General features: G+C 53.4%; 1 protein-coding gene across 5 annotated transcripts in view; it reads right to left on the bottom strand.

Annotated features, from left to right (window-relative positions):
* LOC149428472 (vitamin D3 hydroxylase-associated protein-like) overlaps nt 1-24,818 on the bottom strand; it is a 57,945-nt gene that overhangs the window by 23,416 nt on the left and 9,711 nt on the right. For 2 of the 5 annotated variants that reach the window (XM_089667369.1, XM_089667368.1), the window contains exons 2-5: nt 9,160-9,466; nt 5,664-5,777; nt 2,116-2,259; nt 1,754-1,887 (exon numbers count right to left, since the gene is read on the bottom strand). In XM_089667369.1, coding sequence (XP_089523495.1) covers nt 1,754-1,887; nt 2,116-2,259; nt 5,664-5,777; nt 9,160-9,393 — 626 coding nt within the window. In that variant the 5' untranslated portion in view covers nt 9,394-9,466. Of the gene's footprint in view, nt 1-1,753; nt 1,888-2,115; nt 2,260-5,663; nt 5,778-9,159; nt 9,467-10,526; nt 13,456-24,818 lie in introns of those variants that run through there. The other 3 variants (XM_089667367.1, XM_089667371.1, XM_089667370.1) reach the window with 3 other exon arrangements.

Genomic DNA, 24,818 nt, shown 5'->3' with positions numbered 1-24,818 from the left:
GTGAGATGAAGGATGAGGTGGAGGATGGAGTGGAGGATGAGGTGGGTGGTGAGATGAAGAATGAGGTGGAGGATGAGGTGGGGGGTGAGATGAAGGACGAGGTGGAGGATGGAGTGGAGGATGAGGTGGGGGGTGAGATGAAGGACGAGGTGGAGGATGGAGTGGAGGATGAGGTGGGGGACGAGATGAAGGATGAGGTGGAGGAAGGAGTGGGGAAGAGGTGGGTGGTGAGATGAAGGATGAGGTGGAGGATGGAGTGGGGGATGAGGTGGGTGGTGAGATGAAGGATGAGGTGGAGGATGAGGTGGAGGATGGAGTGGAGGATGAGGTGGGGGGTGAGATGAAGGACGAGGTGGAGGATGGAGTGGGGAAAGAGGTGGAGGATGGAGTGGAGGAAGAGGTGGGGGGTGAGGTGAAGGAAGGGTGGATGATGGGGTGGAGGGTGGGGTGAAGTAAGAGATGGAGGACGAAGTGGAGGATGGAATGGGGGAAGAGGTGGGGGGTGAGATGAAGGATGAGGTGGAGGATGGAGTGGAGGATGAGGTGGGTGGTGAGATGAAGGATGAGGTGGAGGATGAGGTGGGGGGTGAGATGAAGGACGAGGTGGAGGATGGAGTGGAGGATGAAGTGGGGGGTGAGATGAAGGACGAGGTGGAGGATGGAGTGGAGGATGAGGTGGGGACGAGATGAAGGATGAGGTGGAGGAAGGAGTGGGGAAAGAGGTGGGTGGTGAGATGAAGGATGAGGTGGAGGATGGAGTGGGGGATGAGGTGGGTGGTGAAATGAAGGATGAGGTGGAGGATGGAGTGGAGGATGAGGTGGGGGGTGAGATGAAGGACGAGGTGGAGGATGGAGTGGAGGATGAGGTGGGTGGTGAGATGAAGGATGAGGTGGAGGAAGGAGTGGAGGATGAGGTGGGTGGTGAGATGAAGGATGAGGTGGAGGAAGGAGTGGAGGAAGAGGTGGGGGGTGAGATGAAGGATGAGGTGGAGGAAGAGGTGGGGGGTGAGATGAAGGATGAGGTGGAGGAAGGAGTGGGGAAAGAGGTGGAGGATGGAGTGGAGGAAGAGATGGGTGGTGTCATGAAGGATGAGGTGGAGGATGGAGTGGAGGAAGAGATGGGTGGTGAGATGAAGGATGAGGTGGAGGATGGAGTGGGGGAAGAGGTGGGTGGTGAGATGAAGGATGAGGTGGAGGATGGAGTGGAGGATGAGGTGGGGGGTGAGATGAAGGATGAGGTGGAGGATGGAGTGGAGGATGAGGTGGGGGGTGAGATGAAGGATGAGGTGGAGGATGGAGTGGGGGATGAGGTGGGTGGTGAGATGAAGGATGAGGTGGAGGATGAGGTGGAGGATGGAGTGGAGGCTGAGGTGGGGGGTGAGATGAAGGACGAGGTGGAGGATGAGGTGGGTGGTGAGATGAAGGATGAGGTGGAGGAAGGAGTGCAGGATGAGGTGGGGGGTGAGATGAAGGATGAGGTGGAGGAAGGAGTGGGGAAAGAGGTGGAGGATGGAGTGGAGGAAGAGATGAGTGGTGTCATGAAGGATGAGGTGGAGGATGGAGTGGAGGAAGAGATGGGTGGTGAGATGAAGGATGAGGTGGAGGATGGAGTGGGGGAAGAGGGGGAACGAGATGAAGGATGAGGTGGAGGATGGAGTGGGGGAAGAGGAGGGGGGGGCGAGATGAAGGATGAGGTGGAGGATGGAGTGGAGGATGAAGTGGGGGGTGAGGTGGAGGAAGAAGGGGTCCTCACCAGATCAGGCTCTGCGGCACGTTGGTCTTGGCGAACACAATGGCTCCTTGTTTCTTCAAGACTTTGACGATGACGCTGTCCTCCTCCTCCAGAACATCCAGATACTGAGCCAGGCCACATGTGGAGGGGTGACCCTGGAATCCCAGAGAGGACGGTTAGGACCCTCCATGCCAGGAGAGGTCAGTCAGGAGGATATTTGAATACGGGAATCAGATTCTGAATTGAACACCAGTGGATGGAGCTGTGATTGGACGGTTGGATAAATGGCTCTCTATGTCCAGTCCAGGGCCCGGTCCATGACCTGGAGGCTCTACGATTGGACCTCCAGATGAAAGATCTGAAACACACATCAGTATAATTACCTGATAGCCAACATGCTCCTTTATGGACACTGGGACCCCATACAAGGGGCCCTTCACTTCACTCTCTCGTAGTTTCTTCAGTTGATCTTCACAGTCGGACAGGAAAACAGTCACGCAGTTCAGAGTCTTGTGAACTTCAAGAGCCTGCGGAGAGGATTGGCACTCCCGTTAGTCTCCTGGTAAAGGTGTATGTGTGCTTTTGGGGGCAGTGTAGCCGGCTCTATCATTCTGCCATTGAGGGACATTTACGGATGAGACTTTGGCTACTCCTCCACCCCCCCCCCCCCCAGTACCAGGACGGCTACATCACTTCCTGTTAGCAGAGTGGATCCAGTTTTAATAACAGCAGAGGATCCTGGGACTTGTAGTCCTATAACCAATGCATCCCGTATTCCTGAGTGCTGGCTGAACTACAACTACCAGAGAGCTGGGGAATGAGGAGGATGCTGGGAGAGCAGATATATTCCAGAGCATGGTACTGGCTCGCTCTCTTGGCATGGGATCCAGAGCTGGACACAGGGCGACTGCCGTTCTCCTCCAGAGGAAGCGGAGGGACTCTGCACAGTAGTTCGGCACAGTGGTGACACCGATCGTCGCACCGGGACTGTCTCTGTCCGGTCCTCGCTCGGACATTGCTGCTCCCCATGCTGACAGGCTGGGTGGTGGTAACTCTACACATCTATGTGGACAGTCAAGAGCCCGGGAGAGAACTCTATCCATAGGATTGGTGAGCCGGCGGATGCCCAACCTCTCTGCCATCACTCCAGAGACACTCCATGCCGACACCTTTACACCTCAGTATCAGGAGACCTTTGCTTTGACCTTTACCACAGCCTGTTATCGTCATTGAATGACCAGTATTCACTCATGTTTATGGGCCCCACCATTGCTAGCAGAAGAGTGCGGATACCATCATTTTAGGACCTTCTAAAATCAAAGGACTTATGCTGCAATCTCTGATTGAAGGGGCCTTTTCCTTTCTAAGGCCGTTGTTACTCGAACCGAGAACGTACGTATGTTTATTCAGGAGTAGACAGAATTCTCTGCCCACCCCTTGTACCGCCGGTGGCCCTGAGGGGCCCAGAGGGAGCCGACAAGCCAACAAGTCTTCTCTTCCCCTCTTACTGCCGGTTGGATTTATATAGTTGAAGCGTATTACTAATGACTGTATTATCTGTTCAGCTTTGCTGTTGCCTGTTCCTGTCGTACCGAAGTTCTGCTTCCATGCATGATGGGGGGTTCTGTACCCCAAACCCAACGTTCTTGTGGTCTCCTCTGCTGGACAAATCGAATATCGAGGTGTTAGGAACGAATCGTGCCGCTTATTCTGTACTACTGAAATACGTCTGAACCCCGAGAGTCAGAGGTGCCGCTGGGCTTGCAAGGTCAGGGCAACCACTAGGGACCAGCACCACAGAGCGGCCCCTAAAGGGGCAGCGCCATATTAATATGAAACATCCATCAATAATATTCCATATCTTCCCCTGACAGCCAGCAAGTGGTGGGACTGGTATCCCGGCAACCCAGAGGGTTGGTTTACTGCTGTGCCGTACATTAAGAAGGATCTCCGAGAACTGCAGGCCCCCTGAGAACTGCCGCCCGTCCAAGAACTGCCGCCCCCATGAGAACTGCCGCCCGTCCCAGAACTGCCGCCCCCATGAGAACTGCCGCCCGTCCCAGAACTGCCGCCCCCATGAGAACTGCCGCCCGTTCCAGAACTGCCGCCCCCATGAGAACTGCCGCCCGTTCCAGAACTGCCGCCCCCATGAGAACTGCCGCCCCCATGAGAACTGCCGCCCGTCCCAGAACTGCCGCCCCCATGAGAACTGCCGCCCGTCCCAGAACTGCCGCCCCCATGAGAACTGCCGCCCCCATGAGAACTGCCGCCCGTCCCAGAACTGCCGCCCCCATGAGAACTGCCGCCCGTCCCAGAACTGCCGCCCCCATGAGAACTGCCGCCCCCATGAGAACTGCCGCCCCCATGAGAACTGCCGCCCCCATGAGAACTGCCACCCGTCCCAGAACTGTCGGCCCGTCCCACAAATGCCGCCCGTCCCAGAACTGCCGCCCGTCCCAGAACTGCCGCCCGTCCCAGAACTGTCGGCCCCTCCGAGAACTGCCGCCCGTCCCAGAACTGCCGCCCCCATGAGAACTGCCGCCCGTCCCAGAACTGCCGCCCCCATGAGAACTGCCGCCCGTCCCAGAACTGTCGGCCCGTCCCAGAACTGCCGCCCTCCGAGAACTGCCGCCCGTCCCAGAACTGCCGCCCCCATGAGAACTGCCGCCCGTCCCAGAACTGCCGCCCCCATGAGAACTGCCGCCCTCCGAGAACTGCCGCCCGTCCCAGAACTGCCGCCCCCATGAGAACTGCCGCCCGTCCCAGAACTGCCGCCCGTCCCAGAACTGTCGGCCCGTCCCAGAACTGCCGCCCTCTGAGAACTGCCGCCCGTCCCAGAACTGCCGCCCCCATGAGAACTGCCGCCCGTCCCAGAACTGTCGCCCCCATGAGAACTGCGGCCCGTCCCAGAACTGCCGCCCTCCGAGAACTGCCGCCCGTCCCAGAACTGCCGCCCGTCCCAGAACTGCCGCCCGTCCCAGAACTGCCGCCCTCCGAGAACTGCCGCCCGTCCCAGAACTGCCGCCCGTCCCAGAACTGCCGCCCCCATGAGAACTGCCGCCCGTCCCAGAACTGTCGGCCCCATGAGAACTGCCACCAGTCCTAGAACTGCCAGTCACGTCGGTCCCGCCTCCTGCATCTACTGGGGGTCACCTGGGTCCCGCCTCCTGCATCTACTGGGGGTCACCTGGGTCCCGCCTCCTGCATCTACTGGGGGTCACGTGGGTCCCACCTCCTGCATCTACTGGGGGTCACCTGGGTCCCTCCTCCTGCATCTACTGGAGGTCACCTGGTTCCCTCCTCCTGCATCTACTGGGGGTCACGTGGGTCCCTCCTCCTGCATCTACTGGGGGTCACGTGGGTCCCTCCTCCTGCATCTACTGGGGGTCACCTGGGTCCCTCCTCCTGCATCTACTGGGGGTCACCTGGGTCCCGCCTCCTGCATCTACTGGGGGTCACGTGGGTCCCGCCTCCTGCATCTACTGGGGGTCACGTGGGTCCCTCCTCCTGCATCTACTGGAGGTCACCTGGGTCCCGCCTCCTGCATCTACTGGGGGTCACGTGGGTCCCGCCTCCTGCATCTACTGGGGGTCACATGGGTCCCGCCTCCTGCATCTACTGGGGGTCACCTGGTTCCCTCCTCCTGCATCTACTGGGGGTCACGTGGTCCCGAATCCTGCATCTACTGGGGGTCACCTGGGTCCCGCCTCCTGCATCTACTGGGGGTCACGTGGGTCCCGCCTCCTGCATCTACTGGGGGTCACATGGGTCCCGCCTCCTGCATCTACTGGGGGTCACATGGGTCCCACCTCCTGCATCTACTGGGGGTCACATGGGTCCCGCCTCCTGCATCTACTGGGGGTCACATGGGTCCCACCTCCTGCATCTACTGGGGGTCACGTGGGTGTAGATATTGATGGTTCTCACTCACCTTCTGGACATAGACGTAGAGCGCCGTCTCCGGGGACAGAGCGCCGTCCTTCAGCTCCTCAGCCAACTCCACCAACGTCAGATCCAGAATCCTCTGCTGGTCCAGGCCGGGGTTCTACAGGAAGACACGGAGCGGTGAGGACTGGGAACACCCCTACTGACTGCTCCACCAATAACAGGATCCGGGTCTACGAGGATCTGTCCTCAAGTCTGAAGCTGAACCCAACCTCCATGGACATGACACGGATGATATGACCCCCAAACGGTGCCGGCCCACCCGGGAAGACAATTGTCCATGGAGAGTCCATGCAGAATGATCATAGACATGGACACGGATCCCGGGGCCCCTCCAGTCCAACATCTAATGAGTAGGAGGGCCGGGGGCACCGCTTCATTACTGAAACCCATCCCCTGCGGTTCTGGCTCCACCCCCTCTCCTCCTCCCCCCCCCTCCTCGTGGACGTGTTGGTACAGATCGGGACCCCCGGCCGTGTTGGTACAGATCGGGACCCCCGGCCGTGTTGGTACAGATCGGGACCCCCGGCCGTGTTGGTACAGATCGGGACCCCCGGCCGTGTTCGTACAGATTAGGACCCCCGGCCGTGTTGGTACAGATTGGGACCCCCGGCCATGTTGGTACAGATCGGGACCCCCGGCCGTGTTGGTACAGATCGGGACCCCCGGCCGTGTTGGTACAGATCGGGACCCCCGGCCGTGTTGGTACAGATCGGGACCCCCGGCCGTGTTCGTACAGATGGTCACCCCCGGCCGTGTTCGTACAGATCGGGACCCCCGGCCGTGTTGGTACAAATCAGGACCCCCGGCCGTGTTGGTACAAATCAGGACCCCCGGCCGTGTTGGTACAGATTAGGACCCCCGGCCATGTTGGTACAGATTAGGACCCCCGGCCGTGTTGGTACAGATTAGGGCCCCCGGCCGTGTTGGTACAGATCGGGACCCCCGGCCGTGTTGGTACAGATCGGGACCCCCGGCCGTGTTCGTACAAATCGGGACCCCCGGCCGTGTTGGTACAGATTGGGACCCCCGGCCGTGTTGGTACAGATCGGGACCCCCGGCCGTGTTCATACAGATCGGGACCCCCGGCCGTGTTCATACAGATAGGGACCCCCGGCCGTGTTGGTACAGATCGGGACCCCCGGCCGTGTTGGTACAGATCGGGACCCCCGGCCGTGTTGGTACAGATCGGGACCCCCGGCCGTGTTGGTACAGATCGGGACCCCCGGCCGTGTTGGTACAGATCGGGACCCCCGGCCGTGTTGGTACAGATCGGGACCCCCGGCCGTGTTGGTACAGATCGGGACCCCCGGCCGTGTTCGTACAGATGGTCACCCCCGGCCGTGTTGGTACAGATCGGGACCCCCGGCCGTGTTGGTACAGATTAGGACCCCCGGCCGTGTTGGTACAGATTAGGACCCCCGGCCGTGTTGGTACAGATCGGGACCCCCGGCCGTGTTGGTACAGATCGGGACCCCCGGCCGTGTTGGTACAGATCGGGACCCCCGGCCGTGTTGGTACAGATCGGGACCCCCGGCCGTGTTGGTACAGATCGGGACCCCCGGCCGTGTTCGTACAGATCGGGACCCCCGGCCGTGTTCGTACAGATCGGGACCCCCGGCCGTGTTCGTACAGATTGGGACCCGTGGCCGTGTTGGTACAGATTAGGACCCCCGGCCGTGTTGGTACAGATTAGGACCCCCGGCCGTGTTGGTACAGATTAGGACCCCCAGCCGTGTTGGTACAGATTAGGACCCCCGGCCGTGTTGGTACAGATCGGGACACCCGGCCGTGTTGGTACAGATCGGGACCCCCGGCCGTGTTGGTACAGATTAGGACCCCCGGCCGTGTTGGTACAGATTAGGACCCCCGGCCGTGTTCGTACAGATGGGGACCCCCGGCCGAGTTCGTACAGATCGGGACCCCCAGCCGTGTTGGTACAGATCGGGACCCCCGGCCGTGTTGGTACAGATCGGGACCCCCGGCCGTGTTGGTACAGATCGGGACCCCCGGCCGTGTTCGTACAGATTAGGACCCCCGGCCGTGTTGGTACAGATTAGGACCCCCGGCCGTGTTCGTACAGATCGGGACCCCCGGCCGAGTTCGTACAGATCGGGACCCCCGGCCGTGTTGGTACAGATCGGGACCCCCGGCCGTGTTGGTACAGATCGGGACCCCCGGCCGTGTTGGTACAGATTAGGACCCCCGGCCGTGTTGGTACAGATTAGGACCCCCGGCCGTGTTGGTACAGATTAGGACCCCCGGCCGTGTTCGTACAGATCGGGACCCCCGGCCGTGTTGGTACAGATTAGGACCCCTGGCCGTGTTGGTACAGATTAGGACCCCTGGCCGTGTTGGTACAGATTAGGACCCCCGGCCGTGTTGGTACAGATCGGGACCCCCGGCCGTGTTGGTACAGATCGGGACCCCCGGCCGTGTTGGTACAGATTAGGACCCCCGGCCGTGTTGGTACAGATTAGGACCCCCGGCCGTGTTGGTACAGATTAGGACCCCCGGCCGTGTTCGTACAGATCGGGACCCCCGGCCGTGTTGGTACAGATTAGGACCCCCGGCCGTGTTGGTACAGATTAGGACCCCCGGCCGTGTTGGTACAGATTAGGACCCCCGGCCGTGTTGGTACAGATCGGGACCCCCGGCCGTGTTGGTACAGATCGGGACCCCCGGCCGTGTTGGTACAGATCGGGACCCCCGGCCGTGTTCGTACAGATCGGGACCCCCGGCCGTGTTGGTACAGATTAGGACCCCCGGCTGTGTTCGTACAGATCGGGACCACCGGCCGTGTTGGTACAGATTAGGACCCCCTGGCCGTGTTGGTACAGATTAGGACCCCCGGCCGTGTTGGTACAGATTAGGACCCCCTGGCCGTGTTGGTACAGATTAGGACCCCCGGCCGTGTTGGTACAGATTAGGACCCCCGGCCGTGTTGGTACAGATTAGGACCCCCGGCCGTGTTGGTACAGATTAGGACCCCCGGCCGTGTTGGTACAGATTAGGACCCCCGGCCGTGTTGGTACAGATTAGGACCCCCGGCCGTATTGGTACAGATTAGGACCCCCGGCCGTGTTGGTACAGATTAGGACCCCCGGCCGTGTTGGTACAGATTAGGACCCCCGGCCGTGTTGGTACAGATTAGGACCCCCGGCCGTGTTGGTACAGATCAGGACCCCCGGCCGTGTTGGTACAGATTAGGACCCCCTGGCCGTGTTGGTACAGATTAGGACCCCCGGCCGTGTTGGTACAGATTAGGACCCGTGGCCCCCACAGCTCCAGCCACATAAAGTGACAGGTGAATCACACTGTAGAAGACACAGTGCCCATGTGAATGAGCCCCGTGGCCCCGCCCACACACAGAGATTTAGCAGGATTGTGTTTGTGTCCAATAATAATGAGTGTATACATTCGGGGGCGGGGCCTTGTCAGGGAGGCTGTTCAGTGATCTGATTGGAGGGGAGCTGCTGTACCTGCTGGTGAAATGTGCGCAGAGCCTCCTGCATGAGGCGCACACTGTCCTCCCTCCTCGTCCTCTCCTCCTCCATCCTCCTGCGGATCCCACGTCTCCTCCTCCATCTCAGGCCGTACGCCGAGGCAGCCAGGAGGCACCCCAGGGTGGCCAAGAGCTTGCACTCTAATGAGCGCTCAGAGAGCAGATGGGCCAGCGTCTCCTTCATGACGTCAATCTGCTGCAGGGGAGACATCGACTCTTCTATCACCCAGACTGGAACGTCAGATGTTCGATCCGGGAACCAATCCCACAAGGCGCTCCGTAATCTGCAAGAAATTCACAGTGAGGATAGATATGACTGACCCCCGCACCCTACAGTATGTTACATACTCCTGACCCCCCGCACTCTACAGTATGTTGTATGTTACATACTCCTGACCCCCGCACCCTACAGTATGTTGTATGTTACATACTCCTGACCCCTGCACTCTACAGTATGTTGTATGTTACATACTCCTGACCCCCGCACTCTACAGTATGTTGTATGTTACATACTCCTGACCCCCGCACTCTACAGTATGTTGTATGTTACATACTCCCGACCCCGCACCCTACAGTATGTTGTATGTTACATACTCCCGACCCCGCACCCTACAGTATGTTGTATGTTACACACTCCTGACCCCCGCACCCTACAGTATGTTGTATGTTACATACTCCTGACCCCCGCACTCTACAGTATGTTGTATGTTACATACTCCTGACCCCCGCACTCTACAGTATGTTGTATGTTACACACTCCTGACCCCCGCACCCTACAGTATGTTGTATGTTACATACTCCTGACCCCCGCACTCTACAGTATGTTGTATGTTACACACTCCTGACCCCCCGCACCCTACAGTATGTTGTATGTTACATACTCCTGACCCCCGCACCCTACAGTATGTTGTATGTTACATACTCCTGACCCCCGCACTCTACAGTATGTTGTATGTTACATACTCCTGACCCCCGCACCCTACATTCTGTTGTATGTTACATACTCCTGACCCCCGCACTCTACAGTATGTTGTATGTTACATACTCCTGACCCCCGCACTCTACAGTATGTTGTATGTTACACACTCCTGACCCCCCGCACCCTACAGTATGTTGTATGTTACACACTCCTGACCCCCCGCACCCTACAGTATGTTGTATGTTACATACTCCTGACCCCCACACTCTACAGTATGTTGTATGTTACATACTCCTGACCCCCGCACTCTACAGTATGTTGTATGTTACATACTCCTGACCCCGCACCCTACAGTATGTTGTATGTTACACACTCCTGACCCCCGCACCTGTCTTGGAAATTCGCTTTAACGAATTTCTCCTTACCGTGAGTACTCGCAGTTGGATGCGCAGAAATCCCCCATAAAGCTGTGCGAATCTCGCTTACCACGACTGCAGCCAAACTACACGATTCCTGCCCATCCAAATACTTTGGATCTGTTGAATTTGTGGGTGATGGAGCTCCGTTACCCTGGAATGATCACACGACACTCTAAGGCTGGTTGCAACTCACATAAGGGGCTGATTTTAGGCTCAGCTCTCTGTTTTATTAAGAATACACACATGCCCCCCACATGAATAAAGTCAATCCCTCCCACCGAACAATGCAATGGGGATTGCTTATACAGAGGATGTACATTCCAATTGGAGCATAGCCTTTGCTATTATCTATCACTGGTCCTCCCCCATGAACCTTCTGAGGTCAGCAGACTTCCTCCCCTTCCCCCCTATGAGCCATCTGAGGTCATATTTCCTGTCCTACTAGCTTCTATTGGTATGTAAAATTCTCTGCACAAGGACTCCCTAAAAATATCAGTCTGTACCTGGATGGGCCCGATACGATCTTTATTAAAACACATCCATCCGAGATACAGTTCAGATTAGTAATGGGTTGTAAGATATGCACAAGCCTACACACGGAGTTCACACCGCTTGCGCATTGCGTTATGAAGCCCACGTGGTACCATGCTGCTGATATGTGGATACAGGCCCACGGTCTACTGACAGCAGCATTCGCATGGAATGCCGTGGTGGTATACACGCCGGTCTATAAGCACAGATCTGCCATCTCATCCATTACCAAGCCGAGTACTGTAATACATACATTGTACATGCGCATGGCCCAATTGCAGCCTTCAGAGCTTTAATTAAGCCACACGAGAGACATATGAATAACACGAATACATGACACATTTAAAGTTCGACCAACAATACAAAATTTCCATGACATTCCCTCCTGTTTTATCATATTCTCCTCGTGTCCCTTCTTGATCTTCTTCAGCTTGATGGGTGTAGTCTCAAACTTCAAAGAGTTCCTGTAGTTGTCCCTGAGAATAAAGCTCCACGGGGTACCTGAAACAACAAGACCCGACGCAGACTCGACGCAAACAGGCTTGATTGAAGCGATGATCCTCAAGAGCGTTGGAACCTTCACTACAGGAAGGCTCTTGCAAAAACCACAAACAGACTTGTGGTATGAATAAAGCTTGTGATCCCACGGTGGTCTGGGGAGATCCAGCAACAGATTCTCAAATTGCCCCTGCAGACGGGGCCACACAAGGCTGGTCTCGACCCAGACAGTTTTCCAAATCGCAGACACAAACCATGATGAGGCTTGAAGCTTGCTTGAAGGTCTTGGAGAATGTGGTCTTCAGAGAGATAAATTAGAGGGAAGCCAGGACGTAATCTGTAGAGAAGGTGGATGGTTGGTGAGGTCTTCCTCCGATCAGTGGTTGGAGTGGGATCCCCGGAGCGGGCATGGAGATGTGGTCGTCTGCCCGAGCTTGGCTTACACGGTCGATGAGGCAACAGGAACATCTCACCGCGGCATATAAAAGGCAGATGAAAAAGAGAAGCATCAGGATATACACTCCCACTTCCTTCAACCAAGATCCGATGGAGAACAGGAAATCTCCCAATCCTCCCAAACCCTTGAACGGATTCCAACCCTCACTAGCTATAGCTCTAGCTTTTCCCTGTAGTTCACTAACTTTGTCCATATGGGCCTGGACCTTGTCATCGGTGTCTTCTATCCAAGTACAACAATCCTCTCCGATGAACTCACAGAACCCCCCTTTGGCGGCTAAAAGATAATCGAGGGCCATCTTCTCCTGAAGCACTAAAATTCCCATCTGCCGTTGTTCTTGGGCAATTTCTCTGACAGCCTCTACGGTCTCGTTAAACATACTATCCACGATGACAGAAAAATTGTTCAGGCGCTTCATAAGTTCTATTCCCCATCCTGTCCATGAGGGGAACCAAGCCCATGCCTGGTCGCCCTCAGAGAACAGTTCCCTGCGAACTCTCCCTGCCATCCTTACCTTCTTGTGGACCATCAACTCTTCATGGTCCATCACTACATAGGATGCGGGGACTAGCTTTATGAGGGCACACGAACCTTTCGCGTTCTGGGGAAATGTTCTATAGGCTGCCGAACCACACAGAAAATAGTATGGACCTGTCAGAGCAGAGCAGGAAGAGTTCCTCGTTCGGCCTCTGGTACTGAGCAACAGTTGCACAGACTGGGGGATTGCTCCCTCAGTCTGCACATCACATCCGTCCTTCCAACACACGTGGTCTGGTCGGTCAGTGTGGTTACTCAGAAAGGAAGTCTGGTTAGTCAGATTGACAGTTATACCTCCCTCGCAGGTGGTAATCCCAACAAACTTGTTACCTGTGCCAAAGCTGATGTTAAAGCACACCTGAGGGCTGCCTAGCTGCCCAGTTACCCATAATGGACTGGTGAGGGCCCTACAGGAGCTAGAGCTAATATTGGTGCTGAAACTGATGTTACCTGCTAAAAATGTGTCATTAAGTTCTACCGACAAATGTCTACGTGGGGGCTGACCAGGGGTCCCTTGCTTTTTCATGCCGACGCGGATGTCATATAGGGCATGAACAGCGGCCATTGCGGACATGTGATGACTGGGTGGGGGCTTAGAGCATACCCAACAGTTGGTTTTGTTGGCGGTTCTGGCTAAACGCAGGTGCATTTTAAATAAAAGGTTGGGGTATCTGCCGTCTTTTCCTCCGTTCACACACATGTATGACATACAAACAAAAAGAAAAAGGAAAATGACACCCCTCATTCTCTGGTGTAGCTGAAAAGCTTCTTGCAGTGGCTTGCGTGCACCCAGTTGTCTCGTCCCTCGAGTTTGAGTGAGGTAGGTGTCGTCAGCTGGACTTGGTATGGTCCGGTGAACCATGGCTCGAGTCCGGTTCTTTGATGTTTCTTTAGGACGACCCAATCACCTGGCTCAATAGAAAGAACACCTGTTATTGTATTTGGATCGGGGAGCGATTCGCGAACCCGATGGTGTATCTTCTGCAGCTCCCGTTGCAGAGATTGCACATAACCTGTAAGCTGTGAATGCAAAGACGACAACTGTTGAGGAAAGTACAACCCTGTTTTGGGAGGTCCCCCAAACAACACCTCATAGGGTGACAGCCCATGTGGTTGCCGAGGGGCATTCCGGATGGAATAGGGGGCAATGGGGAGACACTCAGGCCAAGGTTTTTGGGTATTGGAAGACGTTCAACCTTACCGCTACTCTCGGGGTGATATGGGGTGTGTCGCCGCTGACTCCAGTTCCACCAAAGAAATGCAGTCGTGTCCTTTGGAAGAGAGATTAGTAGTGGACAAAGAAGACATGTTAGCAGAAGAGGTGTTAGTATTGTTAGTCGTGTTGCAAAATTCAGCACTGTCATTGCTGTCCTCCCCCCCCTTCTCATCTTCCAACACAGGAAGAAGAGAAGCTGGGTTAAGAATAGTGCATCGTTTGATAGTGAGGTTAGTAGGGGTTAGGAGGGCTTTCCCCTGAGAGGGGTACCTTGCCTTGGATGTCCTGTTTTCGCAGGACCGTTCTTGCTGCACCGGTGTCAGTGAGGCAAGGGAGGGGATATTTTAATTCCTCTAGAAAAAGATGGATCTGGGCCGACACCGATTTGTCAACTTCCTATGAGAATTCATAGGAGTTACTTACCATGGTGGTCATAGGGGCGGAGGACTCATCAGGAATGAACTGCCACCGACCTTTAGGTAATTGGGGACAGCTCCTCCTCATGTGCCCCGTTTGGTGGCACTGGAAGCACCTGGGTGGGGGCCTATCCTTCCTGTGACCCAGATCCCTTGGTTTTTCGTGTGGGGTCTGGGACATAAGAACTTTGGCCTTGTCTTGTTTTCTTCTATCCATTTCCCTCTCTATTGCCGCAAGAGTGGAAAGGATAGCAGGGATAGACATCTCATTATATTCGGGTCGGGCCAGAACCAGCCTTTCCCGAATTTTAATATTGATGCCTTCCAAAAATTTGGCCCGCAACAGAATGTGCGTCGCGGTCACCTTTACCCCTTCAGTTGGAGCATCAGGTCCAACTTCCAGATCTGCATCCAGTGCCGTCTGCTTGAGACGGCGCCAGAAGCAGGCGCTTTCCTCATTAGGACCCTGGGTGAGCTTCATCATGTCCGTAGTAGAGGTAGCACCATACATTTCTGGAAGCTTTGCCTTTAGCTGTGTACAGAACTCTTTGCCCCCTGAAGTCATCTCCTCATGCGTGGTTATAGAGCACCCTGCAATCACTGTACTGGCCACTTCCATGCCCACCTTTGCCCGTAGGATCTGTGCACAATCTGACCCGCTCATACCATAGCTGAACTGGTTTTGTCCAAACATTCGAACAAATCCTCTCGGATTGACTCGATAGTCCGGGAGCTCAGCCAGAATAGTGCGGATCTCTGCCGGGGTGAAGGGGACATGCCAAACTACCCGTTCCCCTAAAGTCCGTTCCCCCCGTGCATTGGGAGGACCTTCAAATTGCTGCACCCTGACTGGATAGGCCTCGGTCCGGGAAGAGTGCAAGGGCTGACCCAGCATCATCGGTGGGCTTAGATTAACCACCTCGCTTACTGCACCTTCAGGTTTGAGGTCCCTCAGATCAGGGTATAGCTGGGGGGCAGGGGTCTGATCAGTGGTTCGTAGCGCTTTGATGCAATCCGCCCTGTTTTTTAACCGGGTGTCTACTCCCCTTGATTCACAGATAGTCTGCAAATCGGTTGTTGAGAAGGCTTCATAGTTGGAAACAGAAGGAGCTGGGGTGAAGCAGGAAGAAAGGAGAGGTAGAGGTAGAGGCTGAGGCATAGAGACAGAAGACACAGAAGGTATGTCAAGAGTGACGTCACTAACAGAAGAGACAGGTGCAGTTATACTTATCTCAGCCACTGTTGGTTGTTGGGGAACCCCAGCAGACCCTGATCCTGCCTGCCTTAGTAGAGTCAGCCCTGAAAGAGCTTCTTCCACCTCTGACACTGGATCCTCCTGTTTTATTCCCTCTGGAGGCCAGGTATACATCACCTGGTTCTTCCGGACAGACACCAGTTTATGTATGCCTTGCTTCCCTAATCGGATTGACCTGTGAAGCCATAGCTGTGCGATCTCTAGTTCTGACGCCTGCATCCGTGGTCCAATTTCAGAGATGAATTTTTCCCACCTCCATGCGTCAAATGTACCTTCCCGGGGAATTTCCCATCTGGTACCCTTCGACCATTTATTCCACCTTTTGAGGGGTTCTGTAGACTTCCCCCCCAAACTCACCTTCATCAGTTGTGCAGCTGTCCTTACCCTGAAGAGGGCTGGTTCCCCCTCTCTCTTCATGGACTGACTACTGCCCATCGTGACTAGTCACTGGTATATATCCCGCGTCCGGGTACCTGTTTACCCCCTGGAGCACTCGGTGGGATCCTACCGAGAGGCCTGATTCCACCACTTTCCCAGCACAGCGTAATTTATGTGATACTTATCGATCACCCGAAGCGCATCAAGTGGCGGTCAGACTGAGAGCACACCTCCCACTCCCACAGCGCAATTTGTGTGATCCTGACCACCCGAAGTGTTTGTGGTAACCAGGATTTCCCTGGACCGCCCACTCACACAGCGTAATTTATGTGGTTCTCATCACCCACTGTGTTTGGCAGGCCACACCGCACAATGATGAAAGTGGCTTTTCTCTCCCTGCACACAGTAGCTAACACAAGTCAAAACAAAAAGAGGGGTTCTTGGATGTTACTTAGGGGTCACTGGTTGGGCAGAAACCTGCTAACTGACCTTTAGGAAATTTGTGTAAAAAGAAAAAAACTTTCCTAATACACACAGAAAAACCCTTTTTTCAACCTGAAAAACTGTTAAAAAGGACAAAGTGGATCCTTATGAAAAACACGGGACGTTTCACAGTAAAACAATTACACAGAGGTAAACCGAAAAACTGCGCCAAAAGTAACCTTGTTGCTGACGCAAAAATCACTCCTATCAGCACCGCTAAACGATCCACATTATACACGCAATCTTTACTGCAACCACCTAGAACCGTTTACACAAAAAGTCTGCTGGACGTGAAACACGCGACACAGCAGCTTAAAACAAACCCGCTTTACAATAAGGAACTACTTTTAACAGGAAAAACACAAGAAAAACATAATCACTATACAAGAAATCTATGTGCAAAAACCCAGACTTCACCGCGCTCACTAAATGTGGAACACGTGAAGGGAAAACTCGCTTAATACACTTTAAATTGGCTGGCAATACGCAAATTTAAAGCTAAAAGCAAACAAATGAAACTGTAAAAAATTTGGATTAAAAACACAATATGGGTCAAATGCATATAGGAAACTTCATGCACATTGCATAGAGATTACTGCACATTTGGTAGCCAACAAAATGGCCACCAACAGGGAAAGCACATGGTCATTAACAAAATGGCCACCAAACAAAAGGAGTCCATGTGGTTTAGTCAAGAAAATGACCCCCCACAGAGGAGCACATGGCAGATACTAGAATGACCCCCCACAGAGGAGCACACGGCAGACTCTAGCCTCAAAATTGCCTCTTACATAAAACAGACTTTTAGACAGAACATACACTGGACAATTACACAACAATATGAAGTACACATACAACACAATTTGGGCACAATCACAGAACGGACATAAAACACCAACATATCACACTAACATGCACATGTAACAAAAAGGACCCCCTGCTGCATGCTTGCTGGGAGCAGTGGTACCACAAAACATTGTACAGACTACATAACACAGATCTTACAACAGTTAACAATTAACCTAAGCCTTTCAGCACTGTAATAATTACCTCACGTGGAGGGGGGTAAAGCAATCACCACAGTACCTACAGCCCACAAATACTTACCTAACACTATGCAACAACTTTTACCCACTAAAACATATACCCGTTTAATTTTTGGTTGGAAGATTTTTTAAACTTGACCAAATCCAGCCAACCAAAACCCCCCCCTCTGCTGCGTTCCGCAGAGACAAACCCTTGTCTTTCACCCACAAATCAAGAGTTTAGGACAAAAAATGAGGTCCTTGTTAAGCGGTATTTCTTGTTAGCTAACAGAGAGCGAAATCAGCCACACGAACACGCAAAAAGCGATCCTCTTAATGGCAGAGAGACCTGAAATGTGCCGGCATACTTTTTGCTAGTTCATGATGGCCATTCCCCCCTCGTTCTTGGTTAGCTACGCAAGAATACGCGTTAGTATCCACCAGGCTCGCCAAACTGTCTTGGAAATTCGCTTTAACGAATTTCTCCTTACCGTGAGTACTCGCAGTTGGATGCGCAGAAATCCCCCATAAAGCTGTGCGAATCTCGCTTACCACGACTGCAGCCAAACTACACGATTCCTGCCCATCCAAATACTTTGGATCTGTTGAATTTGTGGGTGATGGAGCTCCGTTACCCTGGAATGATCACACGACACTCTAAGGCTGGTTGCAACTCACATAAGGGGCTGATTTTAGGCTCAGCTCTCTGTTTTATTAAGAATACACACATGCCCCCCACATGAATAAAGTCAATCCCTCCCACCGAACAATGCAATGGGGAGTACCTATACAGAGGATATACATTCCAATTGGAGCATAGCCTTTGCTATTATCTATCACTGGTCCTCCCCCATGAGTCTTCTGAGGTCAGCAGACTTCCTCCCCTTCCCCCCTATGAGCCATCTGAGGTCATATTTCCTGTCCTACTAGCTTCTATTGGTATGTAAAATTCTCTGCACAAGGACTCCCTAAAAATATCAGTCTGTACCTGGATGGGCCCGATACGATCTTTATTAAAACACATCCATCCGAGATACAGTTCAGATTAGTAATGGGTTGTAAGATATGCATAAGCCTACACGTGGAGTTCACACCGCTTGCGCATTGCGTTATGAAGCCCACGTGGTACCATGCTGCTGATATGTGGATACAGGCCCACGGTCTACTGACAGCAGCATTCGCATGGAATGCCGTGGTGGTATACACGCCGGTCTATAAGCACAGATCTGCCATCTCATCCATTACCAAGCCGAGTACTGTAATACATACATTGTACATGCGCATGGCCCAATTGCAGCCTTCAGAGCTTTAATTAAGCCACACGAGAGACATATGAATAACACGAATACATGACACATTTAAAGTTCGACCAACAATACAAAATTTCCATGACACACCCTACAGTATGTTGTATGTTACATACTCCTGACCCCCGCACTCTACAGTATGTTGTATGTTACACACTCCTGACCCCCCGCACCCTACAGTATGTTGTATGTTACATACTCCTGACCCCTGCACTCTACAGTATGTTGTATGTTACACACTCCTGACCCCCGCACCCTACAGTATGTTGTATGTTACATACTCCTGACCCCCGCACTCTACAGTATGTTACATACTCCTGACCCCCGCACTCTACAGTATGTTGTATGTTACATACTCCTGACCCCCGCACTCTACAGTATGTTGTATGTTACATACTCCTGGCCCCCGCACTCTACAGTATGTTGTGTGTTACATACTACTGACCCCCGCACTCTACAGTATGTTGTGTGTTACATACTCCTGACCCCCGCACCCTACATTGTGTTGTATGTTACACACTCCTGACCCCCGCACTCTACAGTATGTTGTGTGTTACACACTCCTGACCCCCGCACCCTACATTGTGTTGTATGTTACACACTCCTGACCCCCGCACTCTACAGTATGTTGTGTGTTACACACTCCTGACCCCCCGCACTCTACATTGTGTTGTATGTTACATACTCCTGACCCCCGCACTCTACAGTATGTTGTGTGTTACATACTCCTGACCCCCCGCACTCTACATTGTGTTGTATGTTACATACTCCTGACCCCCGCACTCTACAGTATGTTGTATGTTACATACTCCTGACCCCCGCACTCTACAGTATGTTGTATGTTACATACTCCTGACCCCCGCACTCTACAGTATGTTGTGTGTTACATACTCCTGACCCCCGCACCCTACATTGTGTTGTATGTTACACACTCCTGACCCCCGCACTCTACAGTATGTTGTGTGTTACACACTCCTGACCCCCGCACCCTACATTGTGTTGTATGTTACACACTCCTGACCCCCGCACTCTACAGTATGTTGTGTGTTACACACTCCTGACCCCCCGCACTCTACATTGTGTTGTATGTTACATACTCCTGACCCCGCACTCTACATTGTGTTGTATGTTACATACTCCTGACCCCTGCACTCTACAGTATGTTGTATGTTACATACTCCTGACCCCGCACTCTACATTGTGTTGTATGTTACATACTCCTGACCCCGCACTCTACATTGTGTTGTATGTTACATACTCCTGACCCCTGCACTCTACAGTATGTTGTATGTTACATACTCCTGACCCCCGCACTCTACATTGTGTTGTATGTTACATACTCCTGACCCCCGCACTCTACATTGTGTTGTATGTTACACACTCCTGACCCCCGCACTCTACATTGTGTTGTATGTTACATACTCCTGACCCCCGCACTCTACATTGTGTTGAATGTTACATACTCATGACCCCCGCACTCTACAGTATGTTGTATGTTACACACTCCTGACCCCCGCACTCTACATTGTGTTGTATGTTACACACTCCTGACCCCGCACTCTACAGTATGTTGTATGTTACACACTCATGACCCCCGCACTCTACAGTATTGTAGGGCGCTCTGTGCGCTGCATCTGCATATAACAATCATATTTGTGGATTGGGGAGGAGCCAGGGAAATGCATGGAGTGATTAGATGACGCGGGGGTGCGACAGTCGGATGGTGTCTGGTACTGTTGTGATTGGGCTGACGCGCTGGTGTCAGAAATCCAATCCCCGACTTGGTGTTCAGGCCAGTCTCGGCCCAATTGAACTTGGTTAGGTCCATACACAGTACCTCTTGTGGGCAGGTCAGGACCACCTCCCCCAGAAGCAATTGGCCGAAGACTAATGTCCCGCCCATGTCCAAATCCCAATAAATTGAACGCACGGACATTGGACAGGGTGATCCGTACGGAGCTGGTCGATGGACCAATGGATGGCTGAGTTTCTGGCTCGCTCCAGCCGCAGGGTGACGTGTTATTCTGTCTTTTATTCCCTTTTATAGTAATCAGTCATTTGTGTGTTTCTTGTATTTCTGGAACTTGTTATATTTGTACATATTTTATGCTCCGCCCACTTTGGGAAATTAAATCTTAAAATTAATTAGTGACTTCTGTGTATTGAAGCTCGGGGTCATATCTCCGGAGAGACGAGATTGGAGGGATCGGATTGGAGGGATCGGATTGGAGGGATCGGATTGGAGGGATCGGATTGTATTGGATTTTAGTGCCTTTAAACGCTCGGTCAGCTCATTGCCAACCTGTATGCAATTGCACTGTGTGTGGGCAGATTGTAGGCAGATTGTAAAGGTAACAGATCGGCCAGACGGAGATCTGTGTGTGTGGGGTGTCTCAGCAGACCGTTCTGCGGATAAACTGTTGGGTGGTGGCAGGCTACCTTTGTGGTGCGTCTGGTGTGGGGGGAGGGGTGTGTCTGGTGTGGGGGAGGGGTGTGTCTGGTGGGGGTGTGTGTGGGGGAGGGGTGTGTCTGGTGTGGGGTGGGGGAGGGGTGTGTCTGGTGTGGGGGGTGTGGACAGTGAAAGGGTGATAACATCGGGGTTCAAGCTGTAGGATAGCTGGAGGGACTCTAGAAGGGTGAGATTACTAAGCTGCTCCTCAACTCTAATCAGTGCACCAGATTGTATGTAAGATTTGTATCTGCCAGTGTGTGGTCAGCCCTCTGGATTGGAGTGGAGTCTCCCCCCGGTGGTGGGCAGAGGTAGTGCAGCTGTGGAAGGATATCACGGCTGATCTTATATACGGTGTTAGATATTCGAGTGTAAATCCCCTTTATTCCCTCTTACCCCAAGTCACAGCCGCACCTCGGTTAGCTAGTCACTGTGGGCGTGGCGTGTGGGGGATCCGTGACAGGATAATCCTTGACACCCCCGCTCTCTACATTATGTTGTATGTTACACACTCCTGACCCCCGCACATTACATAGTATGTTACATACTCCTGACCCCCGCACCCTGTACATTACATAGTATGTTACACACTCCTGACCCCCGCACCCTGTACATTACATAGTATGTTACATACTCCCCACCCCCGCACCCTGTACATTACCTAGTATGTTACACACTCCTGACCCCCGCACCCTGTACATTACATAGTATGTTACACACTCCTGACCCCCGCACATTACATAGTATGTTACACACTCCTGACCCCCGCACCCTGTACATTACATAGTATGTTACACACTCCTGACCCCCGCACCCTGTACATTACATAGTATGTTACACACTCCCCACCCCCGCACCCTGTACATTACATAGTATGTTACATACTCCTGACCCCCGCACCCTGTACATTACATAGTATGTTACATACTCCTGACCCCCGCACCCTGTACATTACATAGTATGTTACACACTCCCCACCCCCGCACCCTGTACATTACATAGTATGTTACACACTCCTGACCCCCGCACATTACATAGTATGTTACATACTCCTGACCCCCGCACCCTGTACATTACATAGTACGTTACACACTCCTGACCCCCGCACCCTGTACATTACATAGTATGTTACATACTCCCCACCCCCGCACCCTGTACATTACCTAGTATGTTACACACTCCTGACCCCCGCACCCTGTACATTACATAGTATGTTACACACTCCTGACCCCCGCACCCTGTACATTACATAGTATGTTACACACTCCTGACCCCCGCACCCTGTACATTACATAGTATGTTACACACTCCTGACCCCCGCACCCTGTACATTACATAGTATGTTACATACTCCTGACCCCTTCAGGCTCACAATGATTTGTTAACATACATGTAAATAATGCTCTGACAGCAAAGGGTTCAAACACACGTGTAATCGACGTCACGGCGTGACCTCTGACCTCAGAACCAAAAACTGAAATCAAAGCTGAGAATCCACCAATCATACGACCACAAAGAGGGGCTGGCTGGACCACAGAGCTGACAATCGGAATACAATTCCCGACAGACTCTGATCTCTCCCCGCGTGGTGTGCCCGGCTCTCCCTCTGAGCCCCCTGAGTGAGGGGTGGGCCTTGGCCACCGTCCGCCATCATGTGACCCGAGGCCGCTGGTCGCAGACTGAAGCCCACGATGCAGATTCAGGGAATTTCACCCGGGGGGAATCTGCACACAAATGTGACGGGAACCACCAACCTGTGAGGGGAACCTGAACCTCATCCCTACCATGGAGGGATCTCTGGGGGTTCAAACGGGGGACCCTCATACATCTTCCTCCAATGGCGTCTCCCAACATTGCACACGGATCGTCCTACCAGCATGTCCATTCCATGTATGTACAAAGTATGATTGGAGCTGAACGAATTCCCTTCTACATACTCCGGACCCCCTGAGGGCACCAAGGGACCCCCAACAGCCTGAGGACACCCGGGGACCCCAAACAGCCTGAGGACACCCGGGGACCCCCAACAGCCTGAGGACACCCGGGGACCCTTAACAGCCAGAGGACACCCAGGGACCCCCAACAGCCTGAGGACACCCGGGGACCCCCAACAGCCTGAGGACACCCGGGGACCCCCAACAGCCTGAGGACACCCGGGGACCCCCAACAGCCTGAGGACACCCGGGGACCCCCAACAGCCTGAGGAACCCAACCCCACACTGCACTCACCTGGAATAAACAGAGGAATCCAACCCTACACTGCACTCACCTGGAATACACCGAGGAACCCAACCCTACACTGCACTCACCTGGAATACACCAAGGAACCCAACCCTACACTGCACTCACCTGGAATACACAGAGGAACCCAACCCTACACTGCACTCACCTGGAATACACCAAGGAACCCAACCCTACACTGCACTCACCTGGAATACACAGAGGAACCCAACCCTACACTGCACTCACCTGGAATAAACAGAGGAACCCAACCCTACACTGCACTCACCTGGAATACACCGAGGAACCCAACCCTACACTGCACTCACCTGGAATAAACAGAGGAATCCAACCCTACACTGCACTCACCTGGAATAAACAGAGGAATCCAACCCTACACTGCACTCACCTGGAATACGCCGAGGAACCCAACCCTACACTGCACTCACCTGGAATACGCCGAGGAACCCAACCCTACACTGCACTCACCTGGAATACACCGAGGAATCCAACCCTACACTGCACTCACCTGGAATACACCAAGGAACCCAACCCTACACTGCACTCACCTGGAATACACAGATGAACGAAACACTACACTGCACTCACCTGGAATACACCGAAGAACCCAACCCTACACTGCACTCACCTGGAATACACCAAGGAACCAAACTCGACACTGCACTCACCTGGAATACACCAAGGAACCCAACCCTACACTGCACTCACCTGGAATACACAGAGGAACCCAACCCCACACTGCACTCACCTGGAATACACAGAGGAATCCAACCCCACACTGCGCTCACCTGGAATACACCGAGGAACCCAATCCTACACTGCACTCACCTGGAATACACCAAGGAACCAAACTCTACACTGCACTCACCTGGAATACACAGAGGAACCCAACCCTACACTGCACTCACCTGGAATACACAGAGGAACCCAACCCTACACTGCACTCACCTGGAATACACATAGGAATCCAACCCTACACTGCACTCACCTTGGATGACATTGAGCAACCTCTTACATCACACTCACCTGGAATACCCTGAAGAACCCAACCCCACACTGCACTCACCTGGAATATATAGAGGAACCCAACCCTACACTGCACTCACCTGGAATATATAGAGGAACCCAACCCTACACTGCACTCACCTGGAATACAAAGAGGAACCCAACCCTACACTGCACTCACCTGGAATACACCAAGGAACCCAACCCCACACTGCGCTCACCTGGAATACACCCAGGAACCCAATCCTACACTGCACTCACCTGGAATACACCAAGGAACCAAACTCTACACTGCACTCACCTGGAATACACAGAGGAACCCAACCCTACACTGCACTCACCTGGAATACACAGAGGAACCCAACCCCACACTGCACTCACCTGGAATACACAGAGGAACCCAACCCTACACTGCACTCACCTGGAATACACAGAGGAACCCAACCCTACACTGCACTCACCTGGAATACACAGAGGAACCCAACCCCACACTGCACTCA

This window comes from Staurois parvus, unplaced genomic scaffold (genome assembly GCF_062004578.1).
Source record: "Staurois parvus isolate SC_StPar_1 unplaced genomic scaffold, SC_StPar_1.0 ptg003220l, whole genome shotgun sequence".
Lineage (NCBI taxonomy): Eukaryota > Metazoa > Chordata > Amphibia > Anura > Ranidae > Staurois > Staurois parvus.
Note: the sequence above shows the minus strand (reverse complement) of the source record. Positions and strands in the feature narration are given on the sequence as shown.